Raw genomic sequence first — 17,208 nt, forward strand, 5'->3', positions numbered from 1 at the left:
AAGTGCAGAACAGGCGAAGAGCTACAATGTCGAGAATTCACGACTTTCCTGATCTTGAAAGAATATAAGTCAAAAAGTTTTAGAATGTTTCAGGACAGACAACTGGAGCCATGTGAGTTTGGCACTTTCTTGGGCACAGTCCTAAAATTCAGGAGAGGAAAACATTCTTTGTAGTTCTGTCTCCCTTATGAACATCTACCCACTCATGATTGAAAAGAGACATCCAAATATACTCCAGCTTTTCAATTGGGTTGCAAATGTTCTCTGCCATAAATGAAAAGGACATTGCAAGCTGGGCTGCTTTTGGCTCCAGGGATTATCTTTTATCATTTCTATGTCAGAACCGTCTCTCAAAAACTAAATATCAAAAATGTAAACATTCACAGTGGGCAGCTGTTATGAATTTGGAGAACATCAGCTTCTGTTGGACAGTGGTTAACTGTTTGCTGAAGCTTTTTCATACAGAAAGAATCCAGTTAGTGTTTTTTGCAGGGTCTATTGATTTCCGTGGCCCTCACTTCCTTGAGCACAAACACACTGTGCCATAGTGGTATCCTGTGAGTGGCTCTTCAAGCTGCTCTCAGGAGCTACTAGCCTTGACTTTGGAACCAGAAATAGTTTTTTATCAGTCAGTGAGCCCAGTCTGATATGGAATCACAAAAGCCAGTTTAGAAGCTATTCTTGGTTTTTCCTGATAGATCAAGCATTCGTTCTGATACATCAAGACTTGAAGAATTCTGCATGACCAAAGCAGTATGCTGGGCAAGTCAAAGCCCTAATCGAGCCACTCCAGTCTCATGGATTGAAGTTCTCTCTGATGAAACACATTTGCTTCTTCCTGTACTTTCTTTAAAAGCAAGATATGTTCTAGAGGGATGAACTTGTAACTCCAGGATATTAGGGTATTAGCCAGAACTACTCTGCTTGAGATGCAGAGGAGACAACTCAGACACCCAGCAGAACCTTGAATATGAAGAGACGCTCTGTCTTTCAGTGAGTCAGGAAAGCACAAGAACATAACAGACTGAGACTACAAATAGTCCCAATGAAACACTCTCTCTGGATATAATTTATTCTATAAATCCAGTTGTGAATTAATAAAAGGCACATACTGACAACCTATGCAAATTGCCTCCAAAGCACAGACTACAATATGTTGACTCCTCATCCAATCACCCTACATGTTTAGTAGCTCTGGAAAAAAACTAGACTGATGAAATCTTTACAAACACATTCCCCTAAGAAAATTATTTTGAAACACTGAACTTTAATAAATGAAGAAATGCTTTTCTCCAGCTCCCACTTAAGAAGGTACCCATGCATTTTCATAACATGAGCAATCTCCCATTGTAACTTCACTGCATTATGAGCTGCAAACTGTAATTAATTTTTCGTTTAAGGAGCATTCTTGTCTATACTAAAAGGGCTTTTCACAGCTCTCTTCTACCTTCTCTTTCAAATGTTAAATATGAATTCCATTTGTAATATGTTTAATCTTATGAGACTGTGTTTCCTTTAACCCAGATCCTTCTTAGCCTTGGTCTCCAGGGGCCTCTCATTAACATCTCTCTTTCATGGAAGGTGATCCTCAGAAACAGACACTCTGTCAGTGGGGAAACAGCAGGAGAACTCAGACCAGGCATGACTTTGGGAATGGCTTTCAATCAGCCATCTGTCAATCTGCAGTGTGATGGATACTCATCTCTGTGAGCCTGCTGATGGACACAACAGCTAAGAGGATGTGGGGGTTTCTGGAGTCAACACCCAGGTGCCTGTTCTTGACAACTAGTTAACTGTCCAAGAAAGAAGTAGATGTGTTACTCCTTTCCCCCAGTCTCCTCTGCTGTCATCTTTGGCTGATTACCTGAACACACATGAACCCTCGGAGAGTAAACTTCCTGTAGTTGGAATTGAAATTGAACACTTTAGTTAAAATAATATGACAACTTCCAATTAAATTAATTCTAGTTTTAATTTTAAATTTCTTTTACTTTGTTCCTCTAGCTTCTTAAATGTTCACTATCCAAGTGTTGCCTCAAGTTTGCCTGCTTTTCACTGTTTGCATTTTGTTCTCACTCAGCTTCAAGAAAACTATGTATATTTTTAGAATTCATCTATTTTGTTTACATATATCTCCTCTAGGAGGAGAAAGATGATTGATGGTGATGTTCACCAATGAAGTCAAAGAGGTGGCTACCTGTGTAGCCAGTCTTTGGCCTGCGTGTCAAAGTGTATGTATTGAAGTCAGAGAAATAAAGAGAGAGCTTTCCTGCTGAACTTTCTACTGCCTGCTTCGTTCTTTCGTGTCCTGAACAGTGACATCCAAGTGTGGTAAACTGTCTGGAAAACAAGGGAACAAGAGGTTTCCATATACACAAACTATGGAGTTTTACCATGATTATTCCATGTTCACTCCATATTTTAGTTTGAGGCAGCCAATATCACTGTAGGTGATCCTAACAAAATTGGCTTGGCTGGATCCCCACTTCCTCTGCAATGAGGTGATGGCACCATTGTCCACTTTATGGAACAATAAGTCTGCCAGAGGGAATTTCTGTGGCTGAGGTGACCAGCTCAGACTGTGCTGCACCTGCATTTCACTGCAGCTTTTGCAGGAAGAATGATATGGTTTTGGCACTTCCCTACTCACCCACCGTGGATGTGACTGGATCGGCTCCTCACCCAAGTGCATACATGCTTCCTGTAGAAGCCCTGTTCCAGAGTGATTCTGTTTTGGGAAGAATCTTGTGGGGAAAATGCTGCAGAGAGCAGGGAGGCAGTGAAATTTAAGAGTCTGTTGTTATAAATGACTCAAACCTTGGGAGGGAATGAGTAAATAAAATTTACTTAGAACCTGTTAAAATTACAAAGCAAAGACAGACAGCGCTGAGCACATAGTGAGAACTCTTTCTGCTCACCAGAAGCTCAGCTCACAAAATGGCATCTCCACTTTTTATATGCCTGAGAACAGCATCAGACTCATTAATATTCATGAGCAGTCTCTATATATCTTTCCGGCACCTCCCACAGTCCGTGCCTTGCCCCTTTATGCGTACTTGGCTCCTCCCAGGGTCCATGGTCTCTTCTTTATATGTAAAGTTGACTCCTCCCAAGGTCTGTCAATCCATCCTTCCATGCCTTTCATTGGTGGAACCCTTCTGGTATCCTGATTCGTGGTGCCATATTACCCTGCCATGCCTCCCAGCAACAAGTGTCAGCAACTCTGCTGCCTTTTACCAGGGGCAGGTGCATGCACTCCTCAACATTTTTACTGCCCTGTCAGCCAGAGCTGCCAGGCAATAACCACAAAAGCAGAGAGGAGAACAGAAAAGGATTAAAATCATATTGGAACAACAAAAATACATGTAAGAAGAACTGTAAACCTTAATAGAATTTCTCCCTACTGTACTTAATAACTCTTCCTCATTTACGTGGGCAAATCACTACATCTTATTCATAACAATGTGATGGCATGCTAGGTGTTTCCCTGAGTGGTATTAGCAGACAGTGACAGGAGACACCACTGCCTGCCCCAGGGCCTGCACAACCTCATACAGCAGGATAAGTGACCTAAAGCTAGCTGAAGGGAGCCTTCTTACAAGGGCAGCTACTGATAGGACAAGGGACAATGGCTTTACAGGGATAGAGGGTAGCTTTAGATAGGATACTAAGAAGGCGTTCTTGACTGTGATGAAACTGAGGAACTGCTACACGTTGCCCCAACCAGCTGTGGTTGCCTCATCCCTCGAAATGTTCATGGACAGCTTCTGAGCCAGGCTCTGAGCAAACTTCTCCAGTACAAACTATATATTCCTGCCAACGGCAGAAAGTCAGAACTAGTGATTTCCAAGGTCCGTTCCACCCCACCCCATTGTATGGATCATGGATTCAATGTTTCCCCTCCTCCAGTGGGCCCCATTTGCACAGGCTCCCACAGTGCCCCAGACACGGAACCCACCCCTCTGTGACATCAGCCCCGGGGACGAGGGCACTGCGGCTGTGGCTGTGCTGCTGCACAGAGCCCTCAGTGCTGGCAGCTGACACGTGCCTCTGGCAGCCATGAATTGGCTCAGCTTCCTTATCCTGTTGACTGCGGCTGGGCTGGCGCATGGGATATGGGACAACTGTGGGTGGGTGGCCCCAGGACCTGGGAGGGAGCCACGGCAACACTTGGGGCCTTCCCTGGAGGGGGCCCACCTGTCCCCCATGGCCGGGCCACAGCTTCCCACCCGCCATGGGGAAGCCTCAGCTCCTTGGACAGACACACATCCCATGGCTTTCCCTGGCCTGCTGTGTGTGCAAGCCCTTGTGGGGAGGGCAGAGGGCTGAGCTTTGGCCTGAGCCACAGCAGGACATGCAGCACCATGGAAATGACTTTCTGCTTGCAGAGGGACGTGTGGCCTCCGGGCTCCACAACCTGATTACAGCTCCATGACTTATTCCTACGGCAATGTGGCTTATGACTACGGCATGACACGCATCGTGGGTGGTGTAGGTGCTGTGGAAGCATCCTGGCCCTGGGTTGTGAGCATCCAGCATCCCCTTTCACCAAACCTGGGCCATTGGTGTGGAGGATCTCTCATCACTGCAGATTGGGTCCTCACAGCAGCCCATTGCTTCGACAAGATTGAGTAAGGCAGACCAGGGAATGGGGACATTCTCGCTACACCAGCAGGTGCCCTGTCAGCCGCACCACCTGTGACTCCCATCCCCTTTCCTCTCACACAGCCCAGCTGCCACACTGCTCACAAGACTCCTGGGCTTGTGCCAAGGCTTCCTAGCTAATGTGTGTGAGGGCACTCACACCTGCCAGAGCACTGCTCCCTCTCTGCCTTGCCAAGCACAGGTGTGGCAACTGCTGGGCTGCTGTGGCATATGGCTTGGCTCCCTCTCAGTCCTCTCTACATCTTCTTTTCAGTAACATCAGCATGCTGTATGTGGTGATTGGGGCCACTCAGTTCACTCAGCCAGGCCCTGCGGCTGTAGTTCGCAATGTGAAGCAGGTGGTGATACATCAGTACTACAAGCGTATCGACTTTAGCTATGATATTGCCCTGCTGCAATTGGACCATTCTGTCCAGTGCAGCCCCTACATCCAGCTGGCCTGCGTGGCTGACCCCAACCTGAGAGTCTCAGAGTTCAACAACTGCTGGATCGCTGGCTGGGGTGCCACCACTGCAAGATGTGAGTTCCAAGAGCAACTCCTGAGTGATCTCAGCACACTGGAGAGAGGGTTTGGGCTTCCCCACAGCAGAGGCCAAAGTCAGAATCAGGCTGCAGGATGTGCCCTTGTGCAGAGATGGGCCTGGCCTTCTCCTTAAAGGCAGGCAGCAAGGGACACAGTGCCTCCGCAGAAGGAAAGCAGTGCCCAAGGGAAAGAGATTCTCCTCTGGCATGTGAGGAGAACCAGCATAGTACTGCTGAGGGCTTATTCCTTTCTCTGCTCACAGCTCAAGATGCAAGTGATCGCCTGCAGGAGGCCAAGGTCCAGCTCATCGATCTCCAGCTCTGCAACAGCAGTGACTGGTATGCAGGGGACATCCACCCATACAACATATGTGCTGGTTACCCACAGGGCACCATTGATTCCTGCCAGGTATGAACGTGTCATGAGCCTCTCAGCCCCCAGCAGCACCAGCAGCCCTGGCAGCACCACCCCAACACAGCCCAGGGCCTGCTTTGCCCGGCCACTCAGTCACCCTCCCAGCCCCAGCTCCCTCCAACTGCTGAGGCGGCTTCCCACACACTCCCCATCCACTCCTGCTTGCCCAGTGCCCCCCTTGTGACAGAAAGCCCAGCCAGTGCTCTTGGCAATGCAGAGATCCAGGTGCCAAACATCCATCCTCTGCACATCCAGGAGCCTTGTGCAGAGAGGACAGAGAGAGCCCTACCCTACAGGACCCCAAGCCATTCAGAGCCAAACCTCTGGAGGCTCCAGGCCCTGAGCAGAGCCTTCCTCTGCCTGGAATCCAGCTCAGGCAGGGGCTGTGAGAGAGGAGGAGACAGCCCCATTGCTGGCAGGGGCCACAAACAGCACACTAATCCTCTCTGCTCTATTGCAGGGCGACAGTGGAGGTCCTCTCATGTGCCAGGACAACAAAGCTGACTACTGGTGGGTTGTCGGTTTAACCAGCTTTGGAGAAGGCTGTGCGAGACCAAAGCAGCCTGGAGTCTACATCTCCACTCAGCACTTCTATGACTGGATTGAGAACAATATGCGTGTACACCATGCAGCTGAAAGTGCTTCCTGAGCAGCAGGACAGGCAGAGTCCAGGGCAGGCTGCAGTGCACCATCACTTTTTCCTGTTAGAGCAATGCCTGCTGATACAAAGGCAGACTCAGAGTCAAAACCCTGCTCTGTCCTGACCACACTTCTCTCCTGTGTGCACACAAACACTTGAGTTGATTTAGTTGCTGAAATAAAGTTATCTTTGTTCACAGGAAACCATCTTTTCACAGTAATTCCAACTTATGGGCAAGGCAACAAGTGCCACATTCAGCACCTGCAGAATGAGCCTGAGGCACAAAGGGACAGAGTGGCTCCAGAGAGCTCCAAAGTGCCTGGTCAGAGAGGACACACATGGTGCTCTGAGCCACCATGGGCTTCAGGAACCTGGTACATCAAGCCTAGGAAGGGGATAGGACAAAAGCAAACACCTTGGGGACACTGTTCAAATGTCCATGGGCTGATGATTTAGGGCCTGGTGTCAGCCTGGGACAAGGGAACAGACCTCAGAAACAGACCTGATCCAGGCATGACAAGGGAAATTCCTGCCTCCTGAATGGACCACCAGTGATGCCTTCGAAAGGCTTATGTGAAACAGAGATTGGACAGAGATAAAAAATAAAGTAGGCATTTCTTGAAAGGCCTCCAGGATCCACCTTGGCCAGGACAAATAATGGACACAAAGGTGGACAAATAATGGTCACAAAATGGTGGACAGGTCACAAGATCTTACATCTTGATAAGGCTTGGTCCATTTGCACTTTGGGGTTTATTGTCCAATTACAGCCTCAGGTTCTGAGATCTCATCCTTTTTGTTTTCTCTCTTCAGTCCACTTTTGTTTATGCTGTTGGGCTGAAAGTTGTTCTTTGTCCTCAGCAGGAAAAGGATTTGTTTGTCTACTTACGCTGTAAAAAGAGCTTACTAGCATTTAATATGAGGCTCAGAACTACACCCCTAAGCAGCATAGAATCTGAAAATATGAAAACTAATGCTTAAGGTATCACCAATGCCCTAAGGAAGAGCCAGAGATCACAGGTAATAAAGGGGGATTGATGTGCCAGGTGGTCACACCTCACAGATACTCAAAGGAAGAACTGGGGGCATTCTGGGGAGAGGAACCTGGCAGAAACAGTAGGAGAGCACACCAGGAAGGCTGTGGAAGGCCAAGGTGAGTGGGCCAACAGCAGCCGCTGCACCAAAGGCTGTTCACAGGCAGGGCCATCCTGGGAGCCAGGGGGAAAAGATCCCTGGGCTTGGCTCCATATTTGGGAGGAGACAAGGGCAGAGACAGGGAGGAGTCAAGGAAGATGAGAGGGCTGCAAGGGAAGTCTGGCCCATGGAGAGAAGGAGCAGTCAAAGATCCAGCTGCACAGACACAAACTGCAGGTTGCTGTGCTTCTTTGTAGAGTGCTGCACATAATCACCACAGCATGGGGAAGAACCTTCTTATCTTGACTCACTAATTAAGAAAGCAGCTACAAACTGTGGAAATTTGCCCCAACATTTATACTCTTTTCCATCAAACCTCAATATTCTGGATGGTGGGAGGGGGAAAGAAAAAATTATAGAGTAATGAAATGAGGAAGACTTGTTGAAGGCAGTTGCTGTCTTTTCCAGGTGAAGGCAAGTGAACATTGGCTTTCTAAATCTAATGGAAGGCTTCAAAATGCCTTGGGCTAAGTGTCACTCCATCTGCTTCTGGGTATTTTTCTTGGGTTCCAGGCCAATGGACTCCTGTCTCAGGGCACGCTTCCATTTCTGTTAATCAAGATAGGCTGTACTGAGAACAGCCACCCCACATCTGTACTGGCCCCTGCCAGCCCAGCATAAGCTTCTTCAAATATTTACTGAAGTGAATTTCAGCGGCTGCCTGCTCACTAAAGACACTGAGTCCAAGAGTGTCACTCAGGGCTGGGAATAGCCATTACCCTGGCTAGTGAGCGGACAAGCTTAGAGCTGCCCAGCCATCCTGGCACAACCTTATTGTGCTGTCTTGGCAAACTTCTGCTGCCCACAAGGATTTTTCCCAGTTCTGTACAACCTTGACCATGGACATCTCCTCACCTAAACCAGGGATATTTCCCATCACATCAAACACCTGGAGGCATGTGAAACTCCTTTTTGCATGCCAAGAAGGGACTTCCACCCCCTTCTGTGTGTGGCATGAGGGACACAAGGCTCTCTCTGTGCCTGTCTCCAAAGCCCTTCAAGCAGAGACTCGAGCCCCTCCACGTCACAACTTATGGGGGCCTCCACAACTCCTCTGTGGCCACCTTCCGCTGATCATGATGCACACACCTTCCCCACCCACTACCCATGGCTTCCCCAAATCTGCAGCAAATGCCACAACAATAGAGAGGCTCAATTCCACGCTTATAATTCACACAGTCTCTGCACATGGAATTATAACACTCCTCCCCGGGCTCCTTCCTGTTCTACAGATCCCAGGTGAACTCGCCAGTACCTGCTCTGAAGGACAGATGCTCCAGCAGTACTGTCCTTAGGTCCCATTTGCGCTGCCAAAATGCTGAGGAAACTCCCCTTGTGTGACCATTCCAGAGGCATATATGACTCCAACAAGCTGATTAATGCCCTATTTGATTCCCTACCAATGCCACTCTCACACAGTCAGAGTGGCTATCAGTACCCATTCAACCTCAGGATTTTCCCACCAAACTTGCAGATGTCACATTTCATAAAGAGCCACCAGCTCCTGCTGCAGCACTCCGTATCCATTCCAATCTCTGGCCTGTGCCATAGCTCCCTGTTCCTTCTGTCATGCAAAGGGTGCAAAGTCTCTGGACCCAGGCTCCCACCAGCCAGAGCTCAGTCTGCAGCTGGCACTGCAGCTGCACACTCAGCTCCCTGCCCCAAATGGATTCCTCAGCAGCTGCCTACCCCAGACACTGCACAGCCTCATCCTGCAAGAAGAGAGGCCTAAAGAAAGCAGCAGAGAGCCTTCTTACAAGGGCAGGTCCTCCAAGGACAAGGGGCAATGGCTTTACAGCGACAGAGGGTAGCTTCATATGAGTTATTGGGAAGCAATTCTTGACTATAAGGCTGCAGAGGTGTTGACATGGGTTGCCCAGAGCAGCTGTGGATGCCAGTTTTTCATGTAGGCAGGGTCAGCACAGGAGACACAGACACCAACTTCAGGAATAAATGTAATTCACTCTAATTCAAAGCTGTGAAGAATTGCAAAAGGATAAGCTAAGCAATGCATCTACTCATTACTCTAAAAGACTGCCTACAGTGATGAAGAAAGACACATCACAAGTTACCCTAATCCTTGACCACCATCCAGGTCTGCCCATCAAGTCACAGTGAAGGACTGGAGAACCACTCCCAGCAACTGGGAAATCCTGCAGATTCCTTCCCCGACAGGCAACGAGGTTGCTGACTGCACTGTGAGAGGGCCCCATCTTTATACTGGTGAATAAACAAGTTACTATAATTTCTAGGGCAGGATCGTCTGGTTTCGTTCTCCTCTCGGGGTACTCCCAATGCCTTGGAGGACTCCAGGAGGAACCAAGGGAAATGTCTGTGATCCTACACCCAAAAAGAAGGCACGATATGGCCTTCTCTGGTTTCTAAATAGGGAAAGGCAAATCCATGTTTTGCCAGTGTTCAGATATAGATAAAATTTGATTGGACAGTTCGTGCAGAGCTGTTGTTCCTGCCTCAGTCAGGGTCTGTAAATCAGGACTTAATACTGCAATGTCCCATCCCTCAAAAGTGTTCAAAGACAGATTCTGAGCCAGGCTCTGAGCAAAGTTCTCCAGTACAAGCTATCCGTCTGTGTCCATGCCAGGGGATATTATGAGAGCTATGTGATTTCCAAGGTCCTCTTCACCCCACCCCATTCCATGGCTCATGGATTCAGTGTTTCCCCTCCCCCAGTGGGCCCCATTTGCACAGGCCCCCACAGTGCCCCAAACATGGAACCCACCCCTCTGTGACATCAGCCCCGGGGACGAGGGCACCACGGGCAGCGCGGCTGCTGTGGGCACTGCGGCTGTGACTGTGCTGCTGCACGGAGCCCTCAGTGCTGGCAGCTGACACGTGCCTCTGGCAGCCATGAATTGGCTCGGCCTCCTTGTCCTGCTGACCGTGGCCGGGCTGGCCCACAGCATTCAGTATCCCTGCGGGTAAGTGGCCCCAGGCGCTGGGAGGGAGCCACGGCAACACTTGGGGCCTTCCCTGGAGGGGGCCCACCTGTCCCCCATGGCCGGGCCACAGCTTCCCACCCGCCATGGGGAAGCCTCGGTTCCTTGGACAGACACACATCCCATGGCTTTCCCTGGCCTGCTGTGTGTGCAAGCCCTTGTGGGGAGGGCAGAGGGCTGAGCTTTGGCCTGAGCCACAGCAGGACATGCAGCACCATGGAAATGACTTTCTGCTTGCAGAGGGACGTGTGGCCTCCGGGCTCCACAACCTGATTACAGCTCCATGACTTATTCCTACGGCAATGTGGCTTATGACTACGGCATGACACGCATCGTGGGTGGTGTAGGTGCTGTGGAAGCATCCTGGCCCTGGGTTGTGAGCATCCAGCATCCCCTTTCACCAAACCTGGGCCATTGGTGTGGAGGATCTCTCATCACTGCAGATTGGGTCCTCACAGCAGCCCATTGCTTCGACAAGATTGAGTAAGGCAGACCAGGGAATGGGGACATTCTCGCTACACCAGCAGGTGCCCTGTCAGCCGCACCACCTGTGACTCCCATCCCCTTTCCTCTCACACAGCCCAGCTGCCACACTGCTCACAAGACTCCTGGGCTTGTGCCTAGGCTTCCTAGCTAATGTGTGTGAGGGCACTCACACCTGCCAGAGCACTGCTCCCTCTCTGCCTTGCCAAGCACAGGTGTGGCAACTGCTGGGCTGCTGTGGCATATGGCTCAGCTCCCTCTCAGCCCTCTCTCCATCTTCTTTTCAGTAACATCAGCATGCTGTATGTGGTGCTTGGAGCTACCCAGTTCACTCAGCCAGGCCCCGGGGCTGTAGTTCGCAATGTGAAGCAGGTGGTGACTCACCGGGACTACAAGCGTAAAGACTTTCGCTACGATATTGCCTTGGTGCAATTAGAACTTCCTGTCCAGTGCAGCCCCTACATCCAGCTGGCCTGTGTGGCTCACCCCACCCTAAAAGTCTCAAAGCTCAGCAACTGCTGGATCGCTGGCTGGGGTGCCACCACTGCAAGATGTGAGTTCCAAGAGTGAAACCTGAGCCAGCTAAGTGCACTGAGGAGAGGGTTTGGGCTTCCCCACAGCAGAGGCCAAAGCTAGGCTGCAGGATGTACCCCTGTGCAGAGATGGGCCTGGACTGCTCCCCAAAGGCAGGCAGCAAGGGACAGAGTGCCCCAGTGCCTCTGCAGAGAGAAAGCCAAATCCTAGGGAGAGGGATTCCCATCAGGCAGGGGAGGAGAACTGGCATGATGCTGCTGAGGGCTTATTCCTTTCTCTGCTCACAGCTCAAGATTCAAGTGATCGCCTGCAGGAGGCCAAGGTCCAGCTCATCAATGGCCAGCTCTGCAACGGCAGTGACTGGTATGCAGGGAGAGTCCACCCCTACAACATATGTGCTGGTTACCCACAGGGCAACATCGATGCCTGCCAGGTATGAACGTGTCATGAGCGTCTCAGCCCCCAGCAGCACCAGCAGCACCACCCCAACACAGCCCAGGGCCTGCTTTGCCCAGCCACTCAGTCATCCTCCCAGCCCCAGCTCCCTCCAACTGCTGAGGGGGCTTCCCACACACTCCCCATCCACTCCTGCTTGCCCAGTGCCCCCCTTGTGACAGAAAGCCCAGGAAGCCCAGCCAGTGCTCTTGCAGTGCAGAGATCCAGGTGCCAAACATCCATCCTCTGCACATCCAGGAGCCTTGTGCAGAGAGGACAGAGAGAGCCCTACCCTACAGGACCCCAAGCCATTCAGAGCCAAACCTCTGGAGGCTCCAGGCCCTGAGCAGAGCCTTCCTCTGCCTGGAATCCAGCTCAGGCAGGGGCTGTGAGAGGGGAGCAGACAGCCCCATTGCTGGCACGGGCCACCAACAGCACACTAATCCTCTCTGCTCTATTGCAGGGTGACAGTGGAGGTCCTCTCATGTGCCAGGACAATACTGCTGAGTACTGGTGGGTTGTTGGTTTAACCAGCTGGGGAGAAGGCTGTGCAAGACCAAAGCAGCCTGGAGTCTACATCTCCACTCAGCACTTCTATGACTGGATTGAGTACAACATGCGTGTACACCATGCAGCTGAAAGTGCTTCCTGAGCAGCAGGACAGGCAGAGTCCAGGGCAGGCTGCAGTGCACCACCACTTTTTCCTGTTGGGGCAATGCCTGCTGATCCAAAGGCAGACTCAGAGTCAAAACCCTGCTCTGTCCTGACCACACTTCTCTCCTGTGTGCACACAAACACTTGAGTTGATTTAGTTGCTGAAATAAAGTTATCTTTGTCCACGGGGAACCATCTTTTGACAGTAATTCCAACTCCTGGGCAAGGCAACAAGTGCCACATTCGGCACCTGCAGAATAAGCCTGAGGCACAAAGGGACAGAGTGGCTCCAGAGAGCTCCAAAGTGCCTGGTCAGAGAGGACAGTGCTCTGAGCCACCATGGGCTTCAGGAACCTGGTACATCAAGCCTAGGAAGGGGATAGGACAAAAGCAAACACCTTGGGGACACTGCTCCAATGTCCATGGGCTGATGATTTAGGGCCTGGTGTCAACCTGGGCCAAGGGAACAGATCCAGAAATGTTCCAGGCATTCCAAGGGAAACTCCTGGCTCCTGACTGGACTGCCAGTGCCCCAAGGCAGAGCCAGAGATCACAGGTAGTAAAGGGGGATTGATGTGCCAGGTGGTCACACTTCACAGATACTCAAAGGAAGAACTGGGGGCATTCTGGGGAGAGGAACCTGGCAGAAACAGTAGGAGAGCACACCAGGAAGGCCGTGGAAGGCCAAGGTGAGTGGGCCAACAGCAGCTGCTGCACCAAAGACTGTTCACAGGCAGGGCCAACCTGGGAGCCAGGGGGAAAAGATCCCTGGGCTTGGCTCCATATTTGGGAGGAGACAAGGGCAGAGACAGGGAGGACTCAAGGAAGAAATCTGCCAGGTATCTGCAAGGGAAGATTGGAATTTACTCTTGGAATGTCAGCCCCCTTTCTCCCTTTTTTCAAATTATTATAAATTTGCAATTAAAAGTCTGTCAGGCAAATATTTTGGGAATGGCTATAACAGTTCTTTACAAGGGATATTAAAAATACAAATGCTGTAGTACAGAAGAATAAGCAAGTAAACAAACAAATAAGAAATCCTAGAAAACTCCAAAAGAGTCAGAAATACAACCTGACACCCTGTTGGTCAGGATGTTGGAAACAGTCCCAAAAGTAAGCCCTCCTGGAGTGGCAGATGTGGTCCTGTTGGAAGCAGCAATGATCCTGTGGAGCCAATGGTCCAGAGATGGGTCCAGTCTTCCTTTGGGTGTCCAGTAGGAACACGGGACGTCTGATGACACTTTTCACTCCTTTTAATCTAGGTGAAGATCATTTGGCTCCTCCTCCCTGGGTAGAGCATCTTACAATAGTATGATGTAATGTGTCCTGTCAATGGGGAACTTTAATGGTCCATTAACAGATGATATACCCATGGGGGTAGTGAAAGAATGAACAGAGATAATCAACATTGCACCATCTGAAAAATGACACTGCTCCATCCGGTTTTTAACAGCTGGCTTCTTATCAGAGAAGACAATTAACCCTTTCCTAACAGATAAGAAAAAAAAAAATTCTCTTCAACGGGGCTTCGGCCACCTCACTGTTAGAGATAAGTACACTTAAGTATCCAAGACATGGTCTCCTCGGTGACTTATAGGAAAAAAATTCTTTAGAGTAAAAAAGGGACAAACCTAACCCTCAAAAATGAGAGGGCCAGTGGAGAGAAGGAGCAGTCAAAGATCCAGCTGCACAGACACAAACTGCAGGTTGCTGTGCTTCTTTGTCTGAGTGCTGCACATAATCACCACAGCATGGGCAAGCACTTTCTTGTCTCGACTGACTAATTAAGAAAGCAGCTACAAACTGTGGAAATTTGCCCCAACATTTATACTCTTTTCAATCAAACTTTGATGTTGGGGCGTGCGGGGGGCAGGCAATGGTAGAGAATCCTGGAATGCCATGGGGAAGACTTGTTAAAGGCAGCCGCTGTCTTTTCCAGCTGAAGGCAATGAACATTGACTTTCTTCATCTAACAGAATGCTTTCAAAAGCCTTGGGCTAGGTGTCACTCCATCTGCTTCTGGATACTCTCCTTGGCTTCAAGGGATGCCTTAAAGAACCTAGAAATAAAACAACACACTTTGAATATAATATTAGTATAGGCAATAATAAAATGGCTGATCTTTATTAGAGGCCTCCAGAGGCAGATATGGAAAATGTCCACGGAATTCCTCACCCCCATGGGATGAATACAGTTTTATTGGTTTAGCAAATTAGCTTATTTGACAAAAATCACCAATTAGAACCACAACTGCTGAAGTGAATCCTCCCTTGGTTCAACAGTCTCTAAATGCTATCCTCCACCCTGCCCCCAGATGGAAACTAAACTTTGTTTATGAAAATGTGTCTCAAAGAGCTCTTTCCAGCCTTGGTTCCCAATGTGAAAAAACAAGATTCACTTTTCACGTAGATTTTAAGAAATTGGTATAATAAAAGATAAGACAATTAAGAGATAAAGGAAAAAAGCAAAGTACGGACGGCCGGGAGACTTGGCATTTAGCCAATTCCACACTCTGCTATTTCACAGGCTTTATTTAAACACCCTTTCTGTTGTATCAGTTTGTTGAATATTCATATTTTTCCATAAACTAGTTTCCATATTCCAGGGACTGTTTTGCATGGCCCCTCCTTGGGTCTGCCTTTTTAGAGCATGCATGTTTCTTGGCTGTGTCTTCATTATCACCTCCAGATTGGGCCTTTGTCCATGCTTTCTTCAGATGGGAGATGCTGATAGCTGGTGTATCAATAGCAGAGTCTTCTTTACATGTTCACTGGATGTTATCCCAGCCAAACAGACAGTTTAAGCATACTATATCACTACTACCACTATGCCTAATTTTCTTTACTAACAGCAGAAATAAAAACTTATATCCTTACCACAAAGTTATTAATCATATAGCACACATCTTGCTAAAAGCGAACTATACAATAGGCATTTTTGACACCAAGAACCAAGATAGGATTAAGGGCCTTTCACCCTCCAGGGCTTAGAGGTCTGAAATATGTTTTGTCATTCTGCTTAGGAAAAAGGTTGGGAAAAGTACTGGGAAAACTAGCCACAGATACAACAACAGGCTACAGAGCTACAAATATATGTGCAAAGAACACAGAGAATATATAAAAGAAAAAAGGCAAAAATCAATCTGGCATCACCAGGCCAATGGAGTCCTATCTCAGGGCACACTTCCCTTTGTGTTATTCAAGATGAATGGGTGCTGAGAACAACCACCCCACATCTGTACTGGCCCCTGCCAGCCCAGCATAAGCTTCTTCAAATACTGAAGTGAATTTCAGCGGCTGCCTGCTCACTAAAGACACTGAGTCCAAGAGTGTCACTCAGGGCTGGGAATAGCCATTACCCTGGCTAGTCAGCAGACAAGCTTAGAGCTGCCCAGTCATCCTGGCGCAACCTTATTGTGCTGTCTTGGCAAACTTCTGCTGCCCACAAGGATTTTTCCCAGTTCTGTACAACCTTGACCATGGACATCTCCTCACCTAAACCAGGGATATTTCCTGTCACATCAGACACCTGGAGGCATGTGAAACTCCTTTTTGCATGCCAAGAAGGGACTTCCACCCCTTTCTGTGTGTGCTCTAGCACCCATTTGGTGGCATGAGGGACACAAGGCTCTCTCTGTGCCTGTCTCCAAAACCCTTCAAGCAGAGACTCGAGCCCCTCCACGTCACAACTTATGGGGGCCTCCACAACTCCTCTGTGGCCACCTTGCACTGATCATGCTGCGCACGCCTTCCCCACCCACTACCCATGACTTCACCAAATCTGCAGCAAATGCCACAGCAATAGAGAGGCTCAATTCCACGCTTATAATTCACACAGTCTCTGCACATGGAATTATAACACTCCTCATCTATCTCCTTCCTGCTCTGAAAATCCAAGCAGTTGGATATTTGGAGGAGGGAGGCTCCAGAGCTACTTCTAAACAGTCCCATCTGAGCTGCCACAGTGCTGAGGATTCTTCTCTCTGTTACCATTCCAGAGGCACAGGTGGCTCCAGCAAACTGACAGGTGCCCTCTTTCATTCCTTACCCATGCCACTCTCACCCAGTCAGAGCAGGTTTCTTTGCCCATTCCCGGGGTTCCATCAACAGCCTCACTCATGTCACGTTCCATAAAGAGCCACTGGCTCCTGCTGTGGCTCTCAGTGTTGTCCTGGATTAAAGAACAGATATCTGCCAAGGAAGGCGGGACGCTCCCTTGGAATGGAAAATGTGACCCCCTTCTTTCCAAATCATTAGAACTTTGAAATTAGGAGGGTTTCAGGCAGAGATGTGAGAACAGGAGTAACAGTTCTTTACTAGTGTGTATAACAAGACAAACAGACAAACAGCAGCAGCCCCAACAAACAGAAGCAGGAGCCCAGCAGGAGCCTTCTCCCAGCCGCAGGCGCTGTCCCCCGGTGCAGTTCCAGTCACCGCCGCCAGGGGCGCTGGTGGCTCCCGGCCGGGCGGGGCGGTGCGATGATTCCCCCGCACCTGCAGGGGGCGCTCCCCACACGGTCATGGCGGAAGGGATGGAGAAGGGGCTTCCCTTGGAAACTCACGGGAAGCAGCCAGTCTCAGCGCCACTCGGAAAGCTGAATGGATTGCAGCAGGAGCCTTGGAGAAACAGGCCAGAGCAGCAGAGGCAGGGCCATGCCGGAGTGAAAAAGTGTGGCAAAGATTCCAGAGCCGTGCCAGAAGCCGTGGAGT

At 49.5% G+C, this 17,208-nt stretch overlaps 2 protein-coding genes across 2 annotated transcripts; both read left to right on the plus strand.

The window, feature by feature from the left end:
* Nucleotides 1-4,059: 4,059 nt before the first annotated feature.
* LOC136358559 (acrosin-like) lies at nucleotides 4,060-6,251 on the plus strand. Its single transcript, XM_066314436.1, has 5 exons — nucleotides 4,060-4,130; nucleotides 4,389-4,631; nucleotides 4,919-5,184; nucleotides 5,451-5,596; nucleotides 6,063-6,251. Exons 1-5 carry the CDS (start codon nucleotides 4,060-4,062, stop codon nucleotides 6,249-6,251), a joined length of 915 nt encoding a protein of 304 aa, XP_066170533.1.
* A 4,053-nt stretch (nucleotides 6,252-10,304) lies between these two features.
* On the plus strand, nucleotides 10,305-12,497 carry LOC136358560 (acrosin-like). Its single transcript, XM_066314437.1, has 5 exons — nucleotides 10,305-10,375; nucleotides 10,634-10,876; nucleotides 11,164-11,429; nucleotides 11,698-11,843; nucleotides 12,309-12,497. Exons 1-5 carry the CDS (start codon nucleotides 10,305-10,307, stop codon nucleotides 12,495-12,497), a joined length of 915 nt encoding a protein of 304 aa, XP_066170534.1.
* The last annotated feature ends 4,711 nt before the right edge of the window (nucleotides 12,498-17,208 follow it).

Source organism: Sylvia atricapilla, chromosome 3 (genome assembly GCF_009819655.1).
Source record: "Sylvia atricapilla isolate bSylAtr1 chromosome 3, bSylAtr1.pri, whole genome shotgun sequence".
NCBI classification, from domain to species: Eukaryota; Metazoa; Chordata; class Aves; order Passeriformes; family Sylviidae; genus Sylvia; species Sylvia atricapilla.